Here is a 20,741-nt window from a genome sequence, read left to right on the forward strand (position 1 = left end):
AACGTACCCCTCAGATTCCTATTAAATCTTTTCCCCTTCACCTTAAACCTATGTCCTCTGGTCCTCGATTCGCCTATTCTGGGCAAGAGACTCTATGCATCTACCCAATCTATTCCCCTCATGATCCAAACATTCTACCATGTCACACCTGAAACGCAACAGTTGTAGAGATATCTGAAGGCCAATACCCAACAGAACTCTGCCCATAATCTAAAGTAACATGAGGAGTGCAGGAGGACCAGCAACATCATCATAACCATAATGTGTGCAGGATCTTCAGCACCATCAACTCCATTTATGGCCCAAACATCCATGTACTAATCTTGCTGACTCCATTCCAAAACTATTCCATCCAGCCTAGCCAGATCAAGAAGAAGCCTGAATGGGCAGATAGAATCGTACAGTGTGGAAACACGCCCTCTGACCCAACTTGCTACACCAATCAACATGTCCCATCCACACTAGTCCCACCTGCCCACGTTTGGCCCATATCCCTCTAAACCTGTCCTATCCATGTACCTGTCTAAATGTTGCGATAGTACCTGCTTCAACTATCTCCTCCGGCAGCTCGTTTCATACACCCACCACCCTTTATGTAAAATAAGTTACCCCTTGGGTTCCTATTAAATCTTTTTTAACTAGTTTTATCTCACTTTTAACTAGTTTTTGATTCCTCTACTCTGGGCAAGAGACTGTGCATTTACCCGATCTATTCCTCTCATGATTTTGTACACCTTGATAAGATGACAAATGAAAAACAACAGGGCCCCAAGAACAGATAGTACACTCTTACACCTTACCCAACATTTGAGGCTCCTCTCCTCCACCGAACTTCAGAATCCATATTGCTTTTCTTCCACCACGACACTTATCCTTCTGTCACTGCAGAGGTTCAATCAGGTGCATCGTTAATAGGTATACTGACCCTGCGCTGAGAACAGATTTCAGGTGACACAATTTTTACATGGAAAATAGATGTTTTTCGAGCCAGCACCGCCATACAATATGATCATGATAATTAGAAAATGTACATCAAGTGAGCCAGTGATCATTGGCTCCCTGTTACAATGTTCATTTGGTACACCGCTGGAATTCCTTGGCCAGACTTTAAGCTGAAGTTTAATTATTGTTTTACTATCTCTCAGTGCTTCTGTTTATAAATCTGAGATCCTCTATATACTTCATTAAATGCTCTGGCAACTATTACGTACACAATCCCAGGTCTTTTTGGTCTTGTGCTTTCTTTAGAAGTGTACGGTTTAACTTGTCTTTCTTCTCATTTTTCCAATCAAAATGTATCACTTGCTACTTTTCTTTGTTGGAACAGTAAACCATGTAGCAAGGGCAATACTAACCAGCAGTCCTCTTGTACAGATCTAGTGCCAAACAATGAATCTCCAGTCAGCAATCTCTGCACAGTGAATAAGTATTTGACTATTACTTTGTCCCCTCTTGTTTCTGTAGATGGCCAAGAAAGAGGATGACCTTGATGTGTTGCTCCCTAGCTGGGCGGGGGCAGCTGCACATGGGTTTACTATAAGTGGCAGTGATGATGGCATCTTCATCAAGGACGTGGTTGAAAACTCCCCAGTAGGAAAGAGTGGAGTAATGAAAGAAGGTATGGTTTCCGCTCCTCAACTGCTAGTTTTCCTAATTACTTGCTGTACGTGCAAATGATTAGCCTTCAGCTAATTTGCTTCAGGTCACCCATTTCCCCCTGCATCTCAAGGCTCTACAACCTTGACTCTTTTTCTCAGTAGTTATGATGACTGCAAATCGGTGATGATTGGTTTATAAGAACAGAACTATCATTTCATTTTACATAGTGTAGCAGCAGATTTTCATATCTTTCAGGTTAATTAGCACCCTAGCCGCTATTTGGATGAGAATGGTCTTCTAAACGCATGCAAGCTCACTCACAGAGACCTTCAGAGCTTCTTCTCAGATATGGCTTAAAAACACAGTTTTTTGATTAATAAATGCTTTATTGTTGATAGAAAACAGTAAGATACATCCAAAGTACACAAAAATGCTGGAGAAACCTAGCGGGTGCAGCAGCATCTATCAGTCTGAAGAAGGGTTTCGGCCCGAAACGTTGCCTATTTCCTTCGCTGCTGCACCCGCTGAGTTTCTCCAGCATTTTTGTGTACCTTCGATTTTCAAGCATCTGCAGTTCCTTCTTAAACAAGATACATCCAAATTTCTTCCAACTCGTTGATACAATCTTCTTCGAACTCCAGCTTATTACTTTAGACATTAGAAAACTCCTTGTGTCTCCGTGACACTGGCAAGATCCGCATGATCTCACATGGACCCTGCATGGCCCGCATGATCTCACATGGTAGAACCTTCCCCATCGGCTCTCCAAACTAATCTAAAAACTAAACTTCTGCGCAAGCATCTAAGCTCCAAACACGCCCAAAAACACGTCATAAATCCCACCCACAATATAACGGGCAGTCTAAAATTTAAAGGCACATGCCATCCTCAATGACATGCAAAACAGGCCAAATGGCCACTACACATAGTGCATTCTTTTAATCCAGCATCATTGCCTCTTATCAATCTGGAGATTCTATTAAACAATAGGTTCATGTAATATGAGAACAGTCAAAGTTGACCTGATGTTTAGGAAATTATGAAATATGTTAGTCAGGCTCATAGATATCACTATTACGTTGCTTTGTACATTGGTCTTCATATTATTTGTAATAATTAGTTAACAATAAGCTATGCTCACAAACAAAGGACAATAAACACATTGCGGCACTTTCATTTACAAGCCTAATTTTCTTGACTGTATTAAAAATTCGTCCTTGGTCATAACACAATATATTACCTAGTAATCAGCTTCCACATTTCATTTTTTTTTTTAAATCACCTCAAGGTAATTTTGAGGTGTCATCCCCAGAGACTACTAGATAGTGTACACAAAAATGCTGGAGAAACTCAGCGGGTGCAGCAGCATCTACGGAACAAAGGAAATAGGCAACGTTTCGGGCCGAAACGTTGCCTATTTCCTTCGCTCCATAGATGCTGCTGCATCCGCTGAGTTTCTCCAGCATTTTTGTGTACCTTCGATTTTCCAGCATCTGCAGTTCCTTCTTAAACACTACTAGATAGTGTGTTTAGTACTCCAGGTATCCAACCCTATATAAAAATCTGCATTCTATTAAGCTCTTTGCTCCTTTTTTTAAATCTCTTTTTGTAGTTTAACACTTCCATCTGTACAGGTTGCAATATTCCTGCCTTTAAAATGTGGATTTGTATCTTTGTCATCATCTAAGTTGTTTATTGTGAATAGTTTGATGCCCTTGCATATCTTTACAAGTAGAGATCTTTCCTGTCCATCATCCATACACTTTGGCTCCCATTGCACTGTCAACTTACCAATCAATGGCCTTCAGCTCTGTAATGTATGCTTTAGAATCTTATAGCTCTTAAATTTCACTTTATAAGTATATAAATATAAATTCTTGCTCCCCTACGCCTAGGTGACCAAATCGTAAGTGCAACTATTTACTTTGATGAAATGGGGTATGACGAAGCACAGAAAATTCTACAGACAGTGGATCGACACACAGTGGGACTGAAGTTACATCGGAAAGGAGAAAGGCTTTCTCCTGGGGGAAATTACTCCTGGGACCCAGATCGATTTGGGGCCACGAGTCCAGATGCTGTATTGGTATGTGTTGTGCAGGATTAAGTAAAGTCATGTAAATGGCAACTTTTGCTTTATGGTTTGCAATTGTGAATTTGTGGAATTCCCTGCCACAGAGGGCAGTGGAGTGGATTTAAGAGAGAGTTAGATAGAGCTCTAGGGGCTAGTGGAGTCAAGGGATATGGGGAGAAGGCAGGCACGGGTTATTGATAGGGGACGATCAGCCATGATCACAATGAATGGCGGTGCTGGCTCGAAGGGCCGAATGGCCTCCTCCTGCACCTATTTTCTATGTTTCTATATTACTGGCTGATGCTAACTTCCTGTTGCAGAAATGCTTCAAAGTACAATGAATCTGAAATATTCCCAAACCTCAGCAGTTTGCATTGCAGAAGGCAAAAATGGCCACTGCTATGTGAAATGCGCAACGTTGCACGTCAACTTGATTGGGCTTGGCTACGATGGCATCCACACTTGGATAGCAAAAGCTGCAAGCACCCGGAAATCTAAAATAATAACAGAAAATGTAACCACTTATCAGGTTAGGCAGCATTTTTGGAGAATGATTGACCTAAAATGCTACTTAGTCTCTCTTCCCAAATGTTGACTAATCTGCTAGGTATTTACAGCATTGTCCTAGAATTTAGTTTAGTTTAGAGACACAGCGGGAAACAGGCCGTTCGGCCCACTGAGTCAGCGCCAACCAGCGATTACCGCACACTAACATTATCCTAGGGACAGTTTTCAATGATACCAAGCCAATTGACCTACATACCTGTATGTCTCTGGAGTAGGGGAGCAAACTAGAGCTCCCAGAGAAAACCCACGCAGGTCATGGGGGAGAACATACACATTCCATACAGCCAAGCTCGGAATAGTCCGCTTTGCTGACAGACATGATTAATTGGTCCCTTGTGTCAGATAACAGATGATCACCAAGAAAATGCAGCCACTCCTCAAAAGGAGAAGGGAAGAAAAGCTATGAGAAAAATAATAGATGGAACAGAAAGTGCATTAAACAGCTTAAATCATCCTAAATATTCCCATGAACTTCACCTTAAATGCATACCCTCTGGCTTTCGATTCTCCCACTCTGGGCAAGAGGCTGAATATTGGTGTCGTTCAATATTTTAACATGCGCGGAGAGGTAGCAAGAAACGGGGTGCTAAAGAAGAGTTTGTGTGAGAGACTTCCCCAAAGGTTCTTCTCCAAAGCATGGAAGGCTCCTTTAGAATGGGAGATGGAGAAGATTCAGTTAAAATTGGGCACCAATCACAATAGGACACAGGATGGTGGAGGGAGTTAATCTAGACTGTTTACCAAAGATGATAATTCAACTTGGTCCTATCTTTAAAAAACATCAGCATCTTGAATTTCATTTCTTACAATCATACTGTGTGAAATAGGCTTGCTCAGTGCAGGCTGAATGGAGGACTTTTCTGGCCTGCAGGGATTTTGTTAATTATTCAAAGACACAGAGCTGGGTATGATACAGATTTTTTATTTCCTCTAGAGTGGAGATGATGAAGACTATCAGAGGATTTTCAGAAAGAAAATCAAGCCTCGTCTGAAGTCAGAAGATGGCACAGAGGCATCAGATCAAGATGACATATCTTCCAGTGTACGTATCACCAGAAAGGTCATTACACGCACAGTTCATGTGACTAATCCCACAGTTATGACAGATGTAGACATCCACAGTCCAGAATTTAAAATAAAAGTCCCACGGCATGAGCAAGTCAGTATTGAAGGATCAGGACCAAGGCTGGAATCATCAGAGATGGATATGGATGTTAATCTCGCGGGCGCGGAAGGTTTAAAATTTCAAATGGGAGATGGTCAACGGACAACACACACCATGCACATTGTAAAAACAAAAGTTGTAGAGGTAACTGGACCTGATACAGAACATGGCCAAACTACTTTCCACATGCCGCAGATCAACTTGGCAGGTGGAACAGTGCAAACATCCAACCTTGATGTCAAATTTGCAAACACAGACATGGGTAGGTCTGCACCAAATGTTGATGTCAGTCTCCCAAAGACAAGTATTGGCTTTTCAGACCCAAACGTTACAACAGGTATGCAAGTGGCTGCCATTGATACAACAATAATGAAACAAAATGTTCATACTGAAGATTCAGATGGAAAAAGCAGCATGCATTCAATCAAGATGCCAGCATGTACTATTTCTGAAATGCACATTGAAAGCAAATTCCCAGAAGGCGATATTAAAGCAACTGGAACCAAGATCAAAGGTAATGTTGAAATGCATGATACAGATCTGGCTTCTGGTAAAATCAGAAAACCACAATATAAGATTTCAGGAGTCAATGTTTCAGAATCAAAATATCGTATCTTTGATCCAGATCTGGAAATCAAACATACAAAAGTGACAGAAGATCTTGACGCCCCAAAGATCACTTTTGAGCGTGACATTAAAGTTCCAAATGTGAATATTAAAGGCACCAAAGTTGATATTGAGACAACTGCAATGAAACAAAGTGGCCTCAAGTTTGAAGCGCCATCTACACATTTTCCCAAGCAACAGGCTCCAGGCTTTGATTTGAGTCTCAAGGGCCCAAAGGTGAAAGGAGAACATGGCATTCAAATGCCTTCTGCAAATACAGAGGTGAGGATCAAAGGTCCTAAGGTGGATGTGGATATGCCAGAGGCTGAAATTGAAGGGCGCAGTGCAATGTTCAATTTGCCAAGATTCAAAACACACAAATTCCAAACTAGTGGGTTGAAGTTGGAAGGTCAAGATGTGAACATTGATGCCAATCTTCCCGAGGTAGATGTTAACCTATCAGGACCCTCGTTGAAAGGAGAAGCTCAAATGCCAAATGTCAATATTGAGGGAGCCAGTAAAATATCGGGAGCAAAATTTGGTATGCCAGGATTCAATGTCTTAGCACCTAAAACAGGAATGGCCGATTATAATCTGGACTTCAAAGGTCCAAAAGTGGAAGGAGATATTGCCGTTCCTGATGTAAATCTGAAAGGTGACATTAAGGGCCCAAAAGTAGATTTTAAAGGCCCCAAAGTTCAAATTGAGGAAACTGATATAAAAGGAAGTGGAGCCCAGTTTTCAATGCCACATATGAACTTGCCCAAGGTTCAGGCTCCTGAAATTGATTTGAATTTCAGAGGCCCAAAACTGGAAGGGGATCATCGTATTGGTGTACCTTCGGGAAAGGTGGAGAAAGAGCTCAAAGGACCTCAGGTAGATGTTGATGTGGGCGTATCAGGAGCAGGAGGTATAAAGTTTGGCCTGCCAAAACATAAACTGCCCAAATTCCACATGGATGGGTCCAAAGTGGAAGTTCCAGTTGTCCACATGGGTGCGAACGTTCGTGGCGCTGATGTTAAACTCTCTGGATCAAAGCTAGGAGGGGATATTAAAATACCAGATGTAGATGTTGAGGGAACTGGTAAAATAAAGGGCTCAACATTGAAAGGGGTCTTGCCTTCTGGAAAGGTGGAGGGAGGGATCAAAGCACCTAAGGTTGATGTTGACATGGATGTGCCAAGCGGTGATGTTGAAGGTGTCAGTGGAAACATGCGCGTGCCAAAATTTAAATTGCCCAAATTCCAAATGAGTGGGTCTAAAGTGGAATGTTCAGATTTGGACTTTGATGTGGATATTCCAAGTGGCGACATTAAACTATCTGGACCCAAGCTAGAAAGAGATGTTGAAATGCCTGATGTAGATGTAGATGTTGAGGGAGCTGGTAAAATCACAGACCCTAAATTCAGAATGCCAGGATTCAATCTGTCAGCACCCACGATAGGAATGCCTGATGTTAATCTGGACCTCAAAGGAACAAAAATAGGACAAATCGAAGTCCCCGATGTCAAATTAAAACGTGATATCAAGGGCCCAAATCTCGATATTAAAGGTCCCAACGTTAATATCGAGACACCTGACTTAAAGGGAAGAGGAGTTAAGTTTTCACTGCCATCGATGCATTTGCCCAAGATAGAGGCACCAGACATTAACTTGAATTCCAGAGGTTCAAAACTGAAAGGAGACTATGATGTTGATGTACCTTCTGGTAAGGTGGAGGGTGAATTCAAAGGACCTAAGGTTGATGTTGACGTGGATGTGCCACAAGTTGATGTTGAAGGAGATGGTGGAAAGTTCAGCTTGCCAAAGTTTAAATTGCCCAAATTCCACATGGGTGGTTCAAAAGGAGGTCCAGATGTGGGAGTTGACATGAATCTTCCTGAGGCCGATGTTAAACTATCTGGACCTAAGATAGAAGGAGATGTTAAAATGCCAGATGTAGATGTAGATGTTGAGGGTGCTGGGAAATTCAAAGGCCCAACATTCAAAACGCCAGGATTCGATGTCTCAGCACCTAATATACGAATGCCTGATTTTAATGTGGACCTCGGAGGTCCAAAAATGGGAGTAAATTATGACATGGATGTGCCATCTGGAAAGGTGGAGGGCAAGATCAAAGGACCCAAGGTTGATGTGGATATGGCAGGGGGTGATGTGGAAGGAGTCGGTGGAGGATTCAGCATGCCAAAATTTAAATTGCCCAAATTCCGAATGGGTGGGTCTAAAGTGGAGGGCCCAGATATGGACATTGATGCAAATATTCCTAGTGGTGACATTAAACTATCTGGACCCAAGCTGCAAGGTGATGTCGAAATGCCTGATGTAGATGTAGATGTTGAGGGAGCTGGTAAAATCAAGGGATCTAAATTCAGAATGCCAGGATTCAATATCTCAGCACCTAAGATCGGAAAGCCTAATTTTGATCTTCAGCTCAAAGGTCCAAAGGTGGGAGCAGATATTGATGTCCCTGATGCTAATCTGGAAGGTAACATTAAGGGCCCAAGTGTGGATATTAAAGGCCCCAGAGTTGATATTGAGACACCAGATGTAAATGGAAGCAGGGGCAAGTTGTCAATGCCATCCATCCACATGCCTAAGTTTCAGGCACCAGATATTGATTTGAATTTTAAAAGTCCAAAACTAAAAGGAGACTATGATGTTGAAATGCCTTCTGGAAAGTTCGAGGGAGAGATCAAAGCACCTAAGGTTGATGTTGACATGGATGTGCCAGGGGGTGATGTTGAAGGAATCGGTGGAAAGTTCAGCTTGCCGAAATTTAAAATGCCTAAATTCCACATGGGTGGCCCTAAAGTAGACGTTCCAGATGTGGGCATTGATGCAAATATTCCTGAGGCTGATGTTAAACTATCAGGACCTAAGATACAAGGAGGTGTTGAAATGCCTGATGTAGATCTAGACATTGAGGGTGGCAGTAAAATCAAGGGACATAAACTCCATATGCCAAAATTCAATATCTCAGCACCCAAAATAGGTATGCCTGATTTCAATCTGGGCGTCAAAGGTCCAAAAGTGGAAGGAGATGTTGGTATTCCTGATGTTAACCTGGAAGGTGACATTAAGGGTCCCAAGTGTCGACATTAAAGGCCCCAGAGTTGATATTGAGACACCAGATGTAAATGGAAGCAGGGGCAAGTTTTCATTGCCATCCATCCACATGCCTAAGTTTCAGGCACCAGACCTTGATTTGAATTTCAAAGGTCCAAATCTAAAAGGAGACTATGATGTTGACATGCCTTCTGGAAAGGTGGAGGGTGAATTCAAAGGACCTAAGGTCGATGTTGCTGTGGATGTGCCACGAGTTGATGTTGAAGGAGATGGTGGAAAGTTCAGCTTGCCAAAGTTTAAATTGCCCAAATTCCACATGGGTGGTTCAAAAGGAGGTCCAGATATGGGAGTTGACATGAACCTTCCTGAGGCCGATGTTAAACTATCTGGACCTAAGATAGAAGGAGATGTTAAAATGCCAGATGTAGATGTAGATGTTGAGGGTGCTGGGAAATTCAAAGGCCCATCATTCAAAACGCCAGGATTCGATGTCTCAGCACCCAAGATACGAATGCCTGATGTGGACCTCAGAGGTCCAAAAATGGGAGGAAATTATGACGTGGATTTGCCGTCTGGAAAGGTGGAGGGCAAGATCAAAGGACCCAAGGTTGATGTGGATATGCCAGGGGGTGATGTGGAAGGAGTCGGTGGAGGATTCAGCATGCCAAAATTTAAAATGCCGAAATTCCGAATGGGTGGGTCTAAAGTGGAGGGCCCAGATATGGACATTGATGCGAATATTCCTAGTGGTGACATTCAACTATCTGGACCCAAGCTGGAAGGCGATGTCGAAATGCCTGATGTAGATGTAGATGTTGAGGGAGCTGGTAAAATCAAGGGATCTAAATTCCACATGCCAAAATTCAATCTCTCAGCACCCAAAATAGGAATGCCTGATTTCAATCTGGGCGGCAAAGGTCCAAAAGTGGAAGGAGATGTTGGTATTCCTGATGTTAACCTGGAAGGTGACATTAAGGGCCCAAGTGTCGACATTAAAGGCCCCAGATTTGATATTGAGACACCAGATGTAAATGGAAGCAAGGGCAAGTTTTCATTGCCATCCATCCACATGCCTAAGTTTCAGGCACCAGACCTTGATTTGAATTTCAAAGGTCCAAATCTAAAAGGAGACTATGATGTTGACATGCCTTCTGGAAAGGTGGAGGGTGAATTCAAAGGACCTAAGGTCGATGTTGATATGGATGTGCCACGAGTTGATGTTGAAGGAGATGGTGGAAAGTTCAGCTTGCCAAAGTTTAAATTGCCCAAATTCCACATGGGTGGTTCAAAAGGAGGTCCAGATGTGGGAGTTGACATGGATCTTCCTGAGGCCGATGTTAAACTATCTGGACCTAAGATAGAAGGAGATGTTAAAATGCCAGATGTAGATGTAGATGTTGTGGGTGCTGGGAAATTCAAAGGCCCAACATTCAAAACGCCAGGATTAAATGTCTCAGCACCTAATATACGAATGCCTGATTTTAATGTGGACCTTGGAGGTCCAAAAATTGGAGGAAATTATGACGTGGATTTGCCATCTGGAAAGGTGGAGGGCAAGATCAAAGGACCCAAGTTTGATGTGGATGTGCCAGGGGGTGATGTGGAAGGAGTCGGTGGAGGATTCAGCATGCCAAAATTTAAAATGCCCAAATTCCGAATGGGTGGGTCTAAAGTGGAGGGCCCAGATATGGACATTGATGCGAATATTCCTAGTGGTGACATTAAACTATCTGGACCCAAGCTGGAAGGCGATGTCGAAATGCCTGATGTAGATGTAGATGTTGAGGGAGCTGGTAAAATCAAGGGATCTAAATTCCACATGCCAAAATTCAATATCTCAGCACCCAAAATAGGAATGCCTGATTTCAATCTGGGCGGCAAAGGTCCAAAAGTGGAAGGAGATGTTGGTATTCCTGATGTTAACCTGGAAGGTGACATTAAGGGTCCGAATGTCGACATTAAAGGCCCCAGAGTTGATATTGAGACACCAGATGTAAATGGAAGCAGGGGCAAGTTTTCATTGCCATCCATCCACATGCCTAAGTTTCAGGCACCGGATATTGATTTGAATTTCAAAAGTCCAAAACTAAAAGGAGACTATGATGTTGACATGCCTTCTGGAAAGTTCGAGGGAGAGATCAAAGCACCTAAAGTTGATGTTGACATGGATGTGCCAGGGGGTGATGTTGAAGGAATTGGTGGAAAGTTCAGCTTGCCGAAATTTAAAATGCCTAAATTCCACATGGGTGGATCTAAAGTGGAAGTTCCAGATGTGGACATTGATGCAAATATTCCTGAGGCTGACATTAAACTATCAGGACCTAAGATACAAGGAGGTGTTGAAATGCCTGATGTAGATTTAGACATTGAGGGTGGCAGTAAAGGCAAGGGATCTAAATTCCACATGCCAAAATTCAATCTCTCAGCACCCAAAATAGGAATGCCTGATTTCAATCTGGGCGGCAAAGGTCCAAAAGTGGAAGGAGATGTTGGTATTCCTGATGTTAACCTGGAAGGTGACATTAAGGGTCCGAATGTCGACATAAAAGGCCCCAGAGTTGATATTGAGACACCAGATGTAAAAGGAAGTGGATTCAAGATGTCAATGCCTTCCATCCAGTTGCCCAAGTTTCATGCACCAGACCTTGATTTGAATTTCAAAGGTCCAAATCTAAAAGGAGACTATGATGTTGACATGCCTTCTGGAAAGGTGGAGGGTGAACTCAAAGGACCTAAGGTCGATGTTGATGTGGATGTGCCACGAGTTGATGTTGAAGGAGATGGTGGAAAGTTCAGCTTGCCAAAGTTTAAATTGCCCAAATTCCACATGGGTGGTTCAAAAGGAGGTCCAGATGTGGGAGTTGACATGGATCTTCCTGAGGCCGATGTTAAACTATCTGGACCTAAGATAGAAGGAGATGTTAAAATGCCAGATGTAGATGTAGATGTTGTGGGTGCTGGGAAATTCAAAGGCCCAACATTCAAAACGCCAGGATTAAATGTCTCAGCACCTAATATACGAATGCCTGATTTTAATGTGGACCTTGGAGGTCCAAAAATTGGAGGAAATTATGACGTGGATTTGCCATCTGGAAAGGTGGAGGGCAAGATCAAAGGACCCAAGTTTGATGTGGATGTGCCAGGGGGTGATGTGGAAGGAGTCGGTGGAGGATTCAGCATGCCAAAATTTAAAATGCCCAAATTCCGAATGGGTGGGTCTAAAGTGGAGGGCCCAGATATGGACATTGATGCAAATATTCCTAGTGGTGACATTAAACTATCTGGACCCAAGCTGGAAGGCGATGTCGAAATGCCTGATGTAGATGTAGATGTTGAGGGAGCTGGTAAAATCAAGGGATCTAAATTCCACATGCCAAAATTCAATATCTCAGCACCCAAAATAGGAATGCCTGATTTCAATCTGGGCGGCAAAGGTCCAAAAGTGGAAGGAGATGTTGGTATTCCTGATGTTAACCTGGAAGGTGACATTAAGGGTCCGAATGTCGACATTAAAGGCCCCAGAGTTGATATTGAGACACCAGATGTAAATGGAAGCAGGGGCAAGTTTTCATTGCCATCCATCCACATGCCTAAGTTTCAGGCACCGGATATTGATTTGAATTTCAAAAGTCCAAAACTAAAAGGAGACTATGATGTTGACATGCCTTCTGGAAAGTTCGAGGGAGAGATCAAAGCACCTAAAGTTGATGTTGACATGGATGTGCCAGGGGGTGATGTTGAAGGAATTGGTGGAAAGTTCAGCTTGCCGAAATTTAAAATGCCTAAATTCCACATGGGTGGATCTAAAGTGGAAGTTCCAGATGTGGACATTGATGCAAATATTCCTGAGGCTGACATTAAACTATCAGGACCTAAGATACAAGGAGGTGTTGAAATGCCTGATGTAGATTTAGACATTGAGGGTGGCAGTAAAGGCAAGGGATCTAAATTCCACATGCCAAAATTCAATATCTCAGCACCCAAAATAGGAATGCCTGATTTCAATCTGGGCGTCAAAGGTCCAAAAGTGGAAGGAGATGTTGGTATTCCTGATGTTAACCTGGAAGGTGACATTAAGGGTCCGAATGTCGACATAAAAGGCCCCAGAGTTGATATTGAGACACCAGATGTAAAAGGAAGTGGATTCAAGATGTCAATGCCTTCCATCCAGTTGCCCAAGTTTCATGCACCAGACCTTGATTTGAATTTCAAAGGTCCAAATCTAAAAGGAGACTATGATGTTGACATGCCTTCTGGAAAGGTGGAGGGTGAACTCAAAGGACCTAAGGTCGATGTTGATGTGGATGTGCCACGAGTTGATGTTGAAGGAGATGGTGGAAAGTTCAGCTTGCCAAAGTTTAAATTGCCCAAATTCCACATGGGTGGTTCAAAAGGAGGTCCAGATGTGGGAGTTGACATGAACCTTCCTGAGGCCGATGTTAAACTATCTGGACCTAAGATAGAAGGAGATGTTAAAATGCCAGATGTAGGTGTAGATGTTGAGGGTGCTGGGAAATTCAAAGGCCCATCATTCAAAATGCCAGGATTCGATGTCTCAGCACCCAAGATACGAATGCCTGATGTGGACCTCAGAGGTCCAAAAATTGGAGGAAATTATGACGTGGATTTGCCGTCTGGAAAGGTGGAGGGCAAGATCAAAGGACCCAAGGTTGATGTGGATATGCCAGGGGGTGATGTGGAAGGAGTCGGTGGAGGATTCAGCATGCCAAAATTTAAAATGCCCAAATTCCGAATGGGTGGGTCTAAAGTGGAGGGCCCAGATATGGACATTGATGCGAATATTCCTAGTGGTGACATTAAACTATCTGGACCCAAGCTGGAAGGCAATGTCGAAATGCCTGATGTAGATGTAGATGTTGAGGGAGCTGGTAAAATCAAGGGATCTAAATTCCACATGCCAAAATTCAATCTCTCAGCACCCAAAATAGGAATGCCTGATTTCAATCTGGGCGGCAAAGGTCCAAAAGTGGAAGGAGATGTTGGTATTCCTGATGTTAACCTGGAAGGTGACGTTAAGGGTCCGAATGTCGACATTAAAGGCCCCAGAGTTGATATTGAGACACCAGATGTAAATGGAAGCAAGGGCAAGTTTTCATTGCCATCCATCCACATGCCTAAGTTTCAGGCACCAGATATTGATTTGAATTTCAAAAGTCCAAAACTAAAAGGAGACTATGATGTTGACATGCCTTCTGGAAAGTTCGAGGGAGAGATCAAAGCACCTAAAGTTGATGTTGACATGGATGTGCCAGGGGGTGATGTTGAAGGAATTGGTGGAAAGTTCAGCTTGCCGAAATTTAAAATGCCTAAATTCCACATGGGTGGATCTAAAGTGGAAGTTCCAGATGTGGACATTGATGCAAATATTCCTGAGGCTGACATTAAACTATCAGGACCTAAGATACAAGGAGGTGTTGAAATGCCTGATGTAGATTTAGACATTGAGGGTGGCAGTAAAGGCAAGGGATCTAAATTCCACATGCCAAAATTCAATCTCTCAGCACCCAAAATAGGAATGCCTGATTTCAATCTGGGCGGCAAAGGTCCAAAAGTGGAAGGAGATGTTGGTATTCCTGATGTTAACCTGGAAGGTGACATTAAGGGTCCGAATGTTGACATAAAAGGCCCCAGAGTTGATTTTGAGACACCAGATGTAAATGGAAGCAGGGGCAAGATTTCAATGCCATCCATCCACATGCCTAAGTTTCATGCACCAGATATTGATTTGAATTTCAAAAGTCCAAAACTAAAAGGAGACTATGATGTTGAAATGCCTTCTGGAAAGTTCGAGGGAGAGATCAAAGCACCTAAGATTGATGTTGACATGGATGTGCCAGGGGGTGATGTTGAAGGAACTGGTGGAAAGTTTAGCTTGCCGAAATTTAAAATGCCTAAATTCCACATGGGTGGTTCAAAAGTAGAAGTTCCAGATGTGGACATTGATGCAAATATTCCTGAGGCTGACATTAAACTATCAGGACCTAAGATACAAGGAGGTGTTGAAATGCCTGATGTAGATTTAGACATTGAGGGTGGCAGTAAAGGCAAGGGATCTAAATTCCACATGCCAAAATTCAATCTCTCAGCACCCAAAATAGGAATGCCTGATTTCAATCTGGGCGGCAAAGGTCCAAAAGTGGAAGGAGATGTTGGTATTCCTGATGTTAACCTGGAAGGTGACATTAAGGGTCCGAATGTTGACATAAAAGGCCCCAGAGTTGATTTTGAGACACCAGATGTAAATGGAAGCAGGGGCAAGATTTCAATGCCATCCATCCACATGCCTAAGTTTCATGCACCAGATATTGATTTGAATTTCAAAAGTCCAAAACTAAAAGGAGACTATGATGTTGAAATGCCTTCTGGAAAGTTCGAGGGAGAGATCAAAGCACCTAAGATTGATGTTGACATGGATGTGCCAGGGGGTGATGTTGAAGGAACTGGTGGAAAGTTTAGCTTGCCGAAATTTAAAATGCCTAAATTCCACATGGGTGGTTCAAAAGTAGAAGTTCCAGATGTGGACATTGATGCAAATATTCCTGAGGCTGACATTAAACTATCAGGACCTAAGATACAAGGAGGTGTTGAAATGCCTGATGTAGATTTAGACATTGAGGGTGGCAGTAAAGGCAAGGGATCTAAATTCCACATGCCAAAATTCAATCTCTCAGCACCCAAAATAGGAATGCCTGATTTCAATCTGGGCGGCAAAGGTCCAAAAGTGGAAGGAGATGTTGGTATTCCTGATGTTAACCTGGAAGGTGACATTAAGGGTCCGAATGTTGACATAAAAGGCCCCAGAGTTGATTTTGAGACACCAGATGTAAATGGAAGCAGGGGCAAGATTTCAATGCCATCCATCCACATGCCTAAGTTTCATGCACCAGATATTGATTTGAATTTCAAAAGTCCAAAACTAAAAGGAGACTATGATGTTGAAATGCCTTCTGGAAAGTTCGAGGGAGAGATCAAAGCACCTAAGGTTGATGTTGACATGGATGTGCCAGGGGGTGATGTTGAAGGAGATGGTGGAAAGTTCAGCTTGCCAAAGTTTAAATTGCCCAAATTCCACATGGGTGGTTCAAAAGGAGGTCCAGATGTGGGAGTTGACATGAATCTTCCTGAGGCCGATGTTAAACTATCTGGTCCTAAGATAGAAGGAGATGTTAAAATGCCAGATGTAGATGTAGATGTTGAGGGTGCAGGGAAATTCAAAGGCCCATCATTCAAAATGCCAGGATTCGATGTCTCAGCACCCAAGATACGAATGCCTGATGTGGACCTCAGAGGTCCAAAAATGGGAGGAAATTATGACGTGGATTTGCCATCTGGAAAGGTGGAGGGCAAGATCAAAGGACCCAAGGTTGATGTGGATATGCCAGGGGGTGATGTGGAAGGAGTCGGTGGAGGATTCAGCATGCCAAAATTTAAAATGCCTAAATTCCGAATGGGTGGGTCTAAAGTGGAGGGCCCAGATATGGACATTGATGCAAATATTCCTAGTGGTGACATTAAACTATCTGGACCCAAGCTGGAAGGCGATGTCGAAATGCCTGATGTAGATGTAGATGTTGAGGGAGCTGGTAAAATCAAGGGATCTAAATTCCACATGCCAAAATTCAATATCTCAGCACCCAAAATAGGAATGCCTGATTTCAATCTGGGCGGCAAAGGTCCAAAAGTGGAAGGAGATGTTGGTATTCCTGATGTTAACCTGGAAGGTGACATTAAGGGTCCGAATGTCGACATTAAAGGCCCCAGAGTTGATATTGAGACACCAGATGTAAATGGAAGCAGGGGCAAGTTTTCATTGCCATCCATCCACATGCCTAAGTTTCAGGCACCAGATATTGATTTGAATTTCAAAAGTCCAAAACTAAAAGGAGACTATGATGTTGACATGCCTTCTGGAAAGTTCGAGGGAGAGATCAAAGCGCCTAAAGTTGATGTTGACATGGATGTGCCAGGGGGTGATGTTGAAGGAATTGGTGGAAAGTTCAGCTTGCCGAAATTTAAAATGCCTAAATTCCACATGGGTGGATCTAAAGTGGAAGTTCCAGATGTGGACATTGATGCAAATATTCCTGAGGCTGACATTAAACTATCAGGACCTAAGATACAAGGAGGTGTTGAAATGCCTGATGTAGATCTAGACATTGAGGGTGGCAGTAAAGGCAAGGGATCTAAATTCCACATGCCAAAATTCAATCTCTCAGCACCTAAAATAGGAATGCCTGATTTCAATCTGGGCGGCAAAGGTCCAAAAGTGGAAGGAGATGTTGGTATTCCTGATGTTAACCTGGAAGGTGACATTAAGGGTCCGAATGTTGACATAAAAGGCCCCAGAGTTGATATTGAGACACCAGATGTAAAAGGAAGTGGATTCAAGATGTCAATGCCTTCCATCCAGTTGCCCAAGTTTCATGCACCAGACCTTGATTTGAATTTCAAAGGTCCAAATCTAAAAGGAGACTATGATGTTGACATGCCTTCTGGAAAGGTGGAGGGTGAGTTCAAAGGACCTAAGGTCGATGTTGATATGGATGTGCCACAAGTTGATGTTGAAGGAGATGGTGGAAAGTTCAGCTTGCCAAAGTTTAAATTGCCCAAATTCCACATGGGTGGTTCAAAAGGAGGTCCAGATGTGGGAGTTGACATGAATCTTCCTGAGGCCGATGTTAAACTATCTGGACCTAAGATAGAAGGAGATGTTAAAATACCAGATGTAGATGTAGATGTTGAGGGTGCTGGGAAATTCAAAGGCCCAACATTCAAAATGCCAGGATTCGATGTCTCAGCACCTAATATACGAATGCCTGATTTTAATGTGGACCTCGGAGGTCCAAAAATGGCCGGAAATTATGACGTGGATTTGCCGTCTGGAAAGGTGGAGGGCAAGATCAAAGGACCCAAGGTTGATGTGGATGTGCCAGGGGGTGATGTGGAAGGAGTCGGTGGAGGATTCAGCATGCCAAAATTTAAAATGCCCAAATTCCGAATGGGTGGGTCTAAAGTGGAGGGCCCAGATATGGACATTGATGCGAATATTCCTAGTGGTGACATTAAATTATCTGGACCCAAGCTAGAAGGCGATGTTGAAATGCCTGATGTAGATGTTGAAGGAGCTGGTAAAATCAAGGGCTCACAATTCAGAATGCCAGGATTCAATATCTCAGCACCTAAGATCGGAAAGCCTGATTTTAATCTTGAGTTCAAAGGTCCAAAGGTGGGAGCAGATGTTGATGTCCCTGATGTTAGTCTAGAAGGTGACTTTAAGGGCCCAAATGTCGACATTAAAGCACCCAAACTTAATATTGAGGCACCAGATGTGAAAGGAAGTGGAGGCAAGATTTCATTACCATCCATCCACTTGCCCAAGATTCAGGCACCAGAACTTGATTTCAGTCTCAGAGGCCCAAAAGTAAAAGGTGACTATGATGTTGAGGTGCCTTCTGCAAACATAGAGGGAGGGATTAAAGCACCGCAAATTGGCGGGGATGTATCTGGGGTAGACGCAGATGGAGGCAGAGGAAAATTCAACTTCCCAAAATTCAAAATGCCCAAATTCCGAATTGGTGGGTCCAAGGAGGGAGGCCTTGACATGAACCTAGGTGCTAATGTTCCTGGAGCTGATGTTAAGGTATCTGGACCCAAGATGGAGGCAAAGAGTCCAGATGTTGATTTTAGTCTGAAAGCTCCAAAAGTGAAAGGGGATTATGATATTAATGTACCTTCTGGAAAAGTACAGGGTGAGATCAAAGGACCCAAGCTAGATGTTAATATGCCAGGGGCTGATGTTGAAGGAGGCACTGGAAAGTTCAGCTTCCCAAAATTTAAAATGCCCAGATTCCATGTCGGTGGGCCTAAAGTGAAAGGTCATGATATAGAAATTGAAGGCCCCAAAATTGATCTTGAAGGACCTGACATAAAAGGTGGTGGTGGCAAGTTATCAATGCCCAAGATACATGCACCAGATGTTGATTTGAGTTTCAAGAGCCCAAAATTGAAAGGAGACTATGATATTAACATGCCGTCTGGTAAAATAGAGGGAGAGATGAAAGCACCAAAGGTAGACATTGATATGGATGTGCCAGGCACTGAGGTGGAAGGAACAAGTGGAAAGTTTGGCTTCCCAAAATTTAAAATGCCTAAATTCCATATGGGAGGACCTAAAATTGAAGCCCCAGATTTGGACATTAATGCTAAGCTTCCCCAGGCAGATGTTAGCCTATCTAGACCCAAGCTGGAAGGCGATGTCAAAATGCCTGATGTCGATGTAGATGTTGAGGGAGCTGGTAAAATCAAGGGCTCTAAATTCAGCATGCCAGGATTCAATATCTCAGCACCTAAGATCGGAAAGCCCAATTTTGATCTTGAGTTCAAAGGTCCAAAGGTGGGAGGAGATGTTAATGTCCCTGATGTCAATCTGGAAGGTGATATTAAGGGCCCAAATATCGACATTAAAGGTCCAAAAGTTGATATTGAGACACCAGATGTAAAAGGAAGTGGATTCAAGTTGTCAATGCCATCCATCCACATGCCTAAGTTTCAGGCACCAGATATTGATTTGAATTTCAAAAGTCCAAAACTAAAAGGAGATTATGATGTTGAAATGCCTTCTGGAAAGTTCGAGGGAGAGATCAAAGCACCTAAGGTTGATGTTGACATGGATGTGCCAGAGGGTGATGTTGAAGGAATCGGTGGAAAGTTCAGCTTGCCAAAATTTAAAATGCCTAAATTCCACATGGGTGGATCTAAAGTAGAAGTTCCAGATGTGGACATTGATGCAAATATTCCTGAGGCTGACATTAAACTATCAGGACCTAAGATACAAGGAGGTGTCGAAATGCCTGATGTAGATCTTGACATTGAGGGTGGCAGTAAAATTAAGGGACCTAAAATCCATATGCCAAAATTCAATATCTCAGCACCCAAAATAGGAATGCCTGATTTCAATCTGGGCGTCAAAGGTCCAAAAGTGGAAGGAGATGTTGGTATTCCTGATGTTAACCTGGAAGGTGACATTAAGGGTCCGAATGTTGACATAAAAGGCCCCACAGTTGATATTGAGACACCAGATGTAAAAGGAAGTGGATTCAAGATGTCATTGCCATCCATTCACATGCCTAAGTTTCATGCACCAGATATTGATTTGAATTTCAAAAGTCCAAAACTAAAAGGAGACTATGATGTTGAAATGCCTTCTGGAAAGTTCGAGGGAGAGATCAAAGCACCTAAGGTTGACGTTGACATGGATGTGCCAGGGGGTGATGTTGAAGGAATCGGTGGAAAGTTCAGCTTGCCGAAATTTAAAATGCCTAAATTCCACATGGGTGGCCCTAAAGTAGAAGTTCCAGATGTGGACATTGATGCAAATATTCCTGAGGCTGATCTTAAACTATCAGGACCTAAGATACAAGGAGGTGTTGAAATGCCTGATGTAGATCTAGACATTGAGGGTGGCAGTAAAATTAAGGGACCTAAAATCCATATGCCAAAATTCAATATCTCAGCACCCAAAATAGGAATGCCTGATTTCAATCTGGGCGGCAAAGGTCCAAAAGTGGAAGGAGATGTTGGTATTCCTGATGTTAACCTGGAAGGTGACATTAAGGGTCCGAATGTCGACATAAAAGGTCCCAG

General features: G+C 42.9%; 1 protein-coding gene and 1 long non-coding RNA gene across 2 annotated transcripts in view; one reads left to right on the forward strand and one right to left on the reverse strand.

Annotated features, from left to right (window-relative positions):
* Positions 1–20,741, forward strand: part of ahnak (AHNAK nucleoprotein) — an 81,435-nt gene that overhangs the window by 53,695 nt on the left and 6,999 nt on the right. Inside the window, 5 exon segments of the mRNA XM_033015172.1 lie at positions 1,465–1,618; positions 3,495–3,685; positions 5,175–5,919; positions 6,031–9,080; positions 9,082–20,149. Coding sequence (XP_032871063.1) covers positions 1,465–1,618; positions 3,495–3,685; positions 5,175–5,919; positions 6,031–9,080; positions 9,082–20,149 — 15,208 coding nt within the window.
* Positions 1–20,741, reverse strand: part of LOC116968390 — a 41,171-nt gene that overhangs the window by 915 nt on the left and 19,515 nt on the right. Inside the window, exon 2 of the long non-coding RNA XR_004410465.1 lies at positions 801–882. This is a non-coding gene — a long non-coding RNA (uncharacterized LOC116968390). The remainder of the gene's footprint in view (positions 1–800; positions 883–20,741) is intronic.

The sequence above is a fragment of the Amblyraja radiata genome, chromosome 45 (assembly GCF_010909765.2).
Source record: "Amblyraja radiata isolate CabotCenter1 chromosome 45, sAmbRad1.1.pri, whole genome shotgun sequence".
NCBI lineage: Eukaryota > Metazoa > Chordata > Chondrichthyes > Rajiformes > Rajidae > Amblyraja > Amblyraja radiata.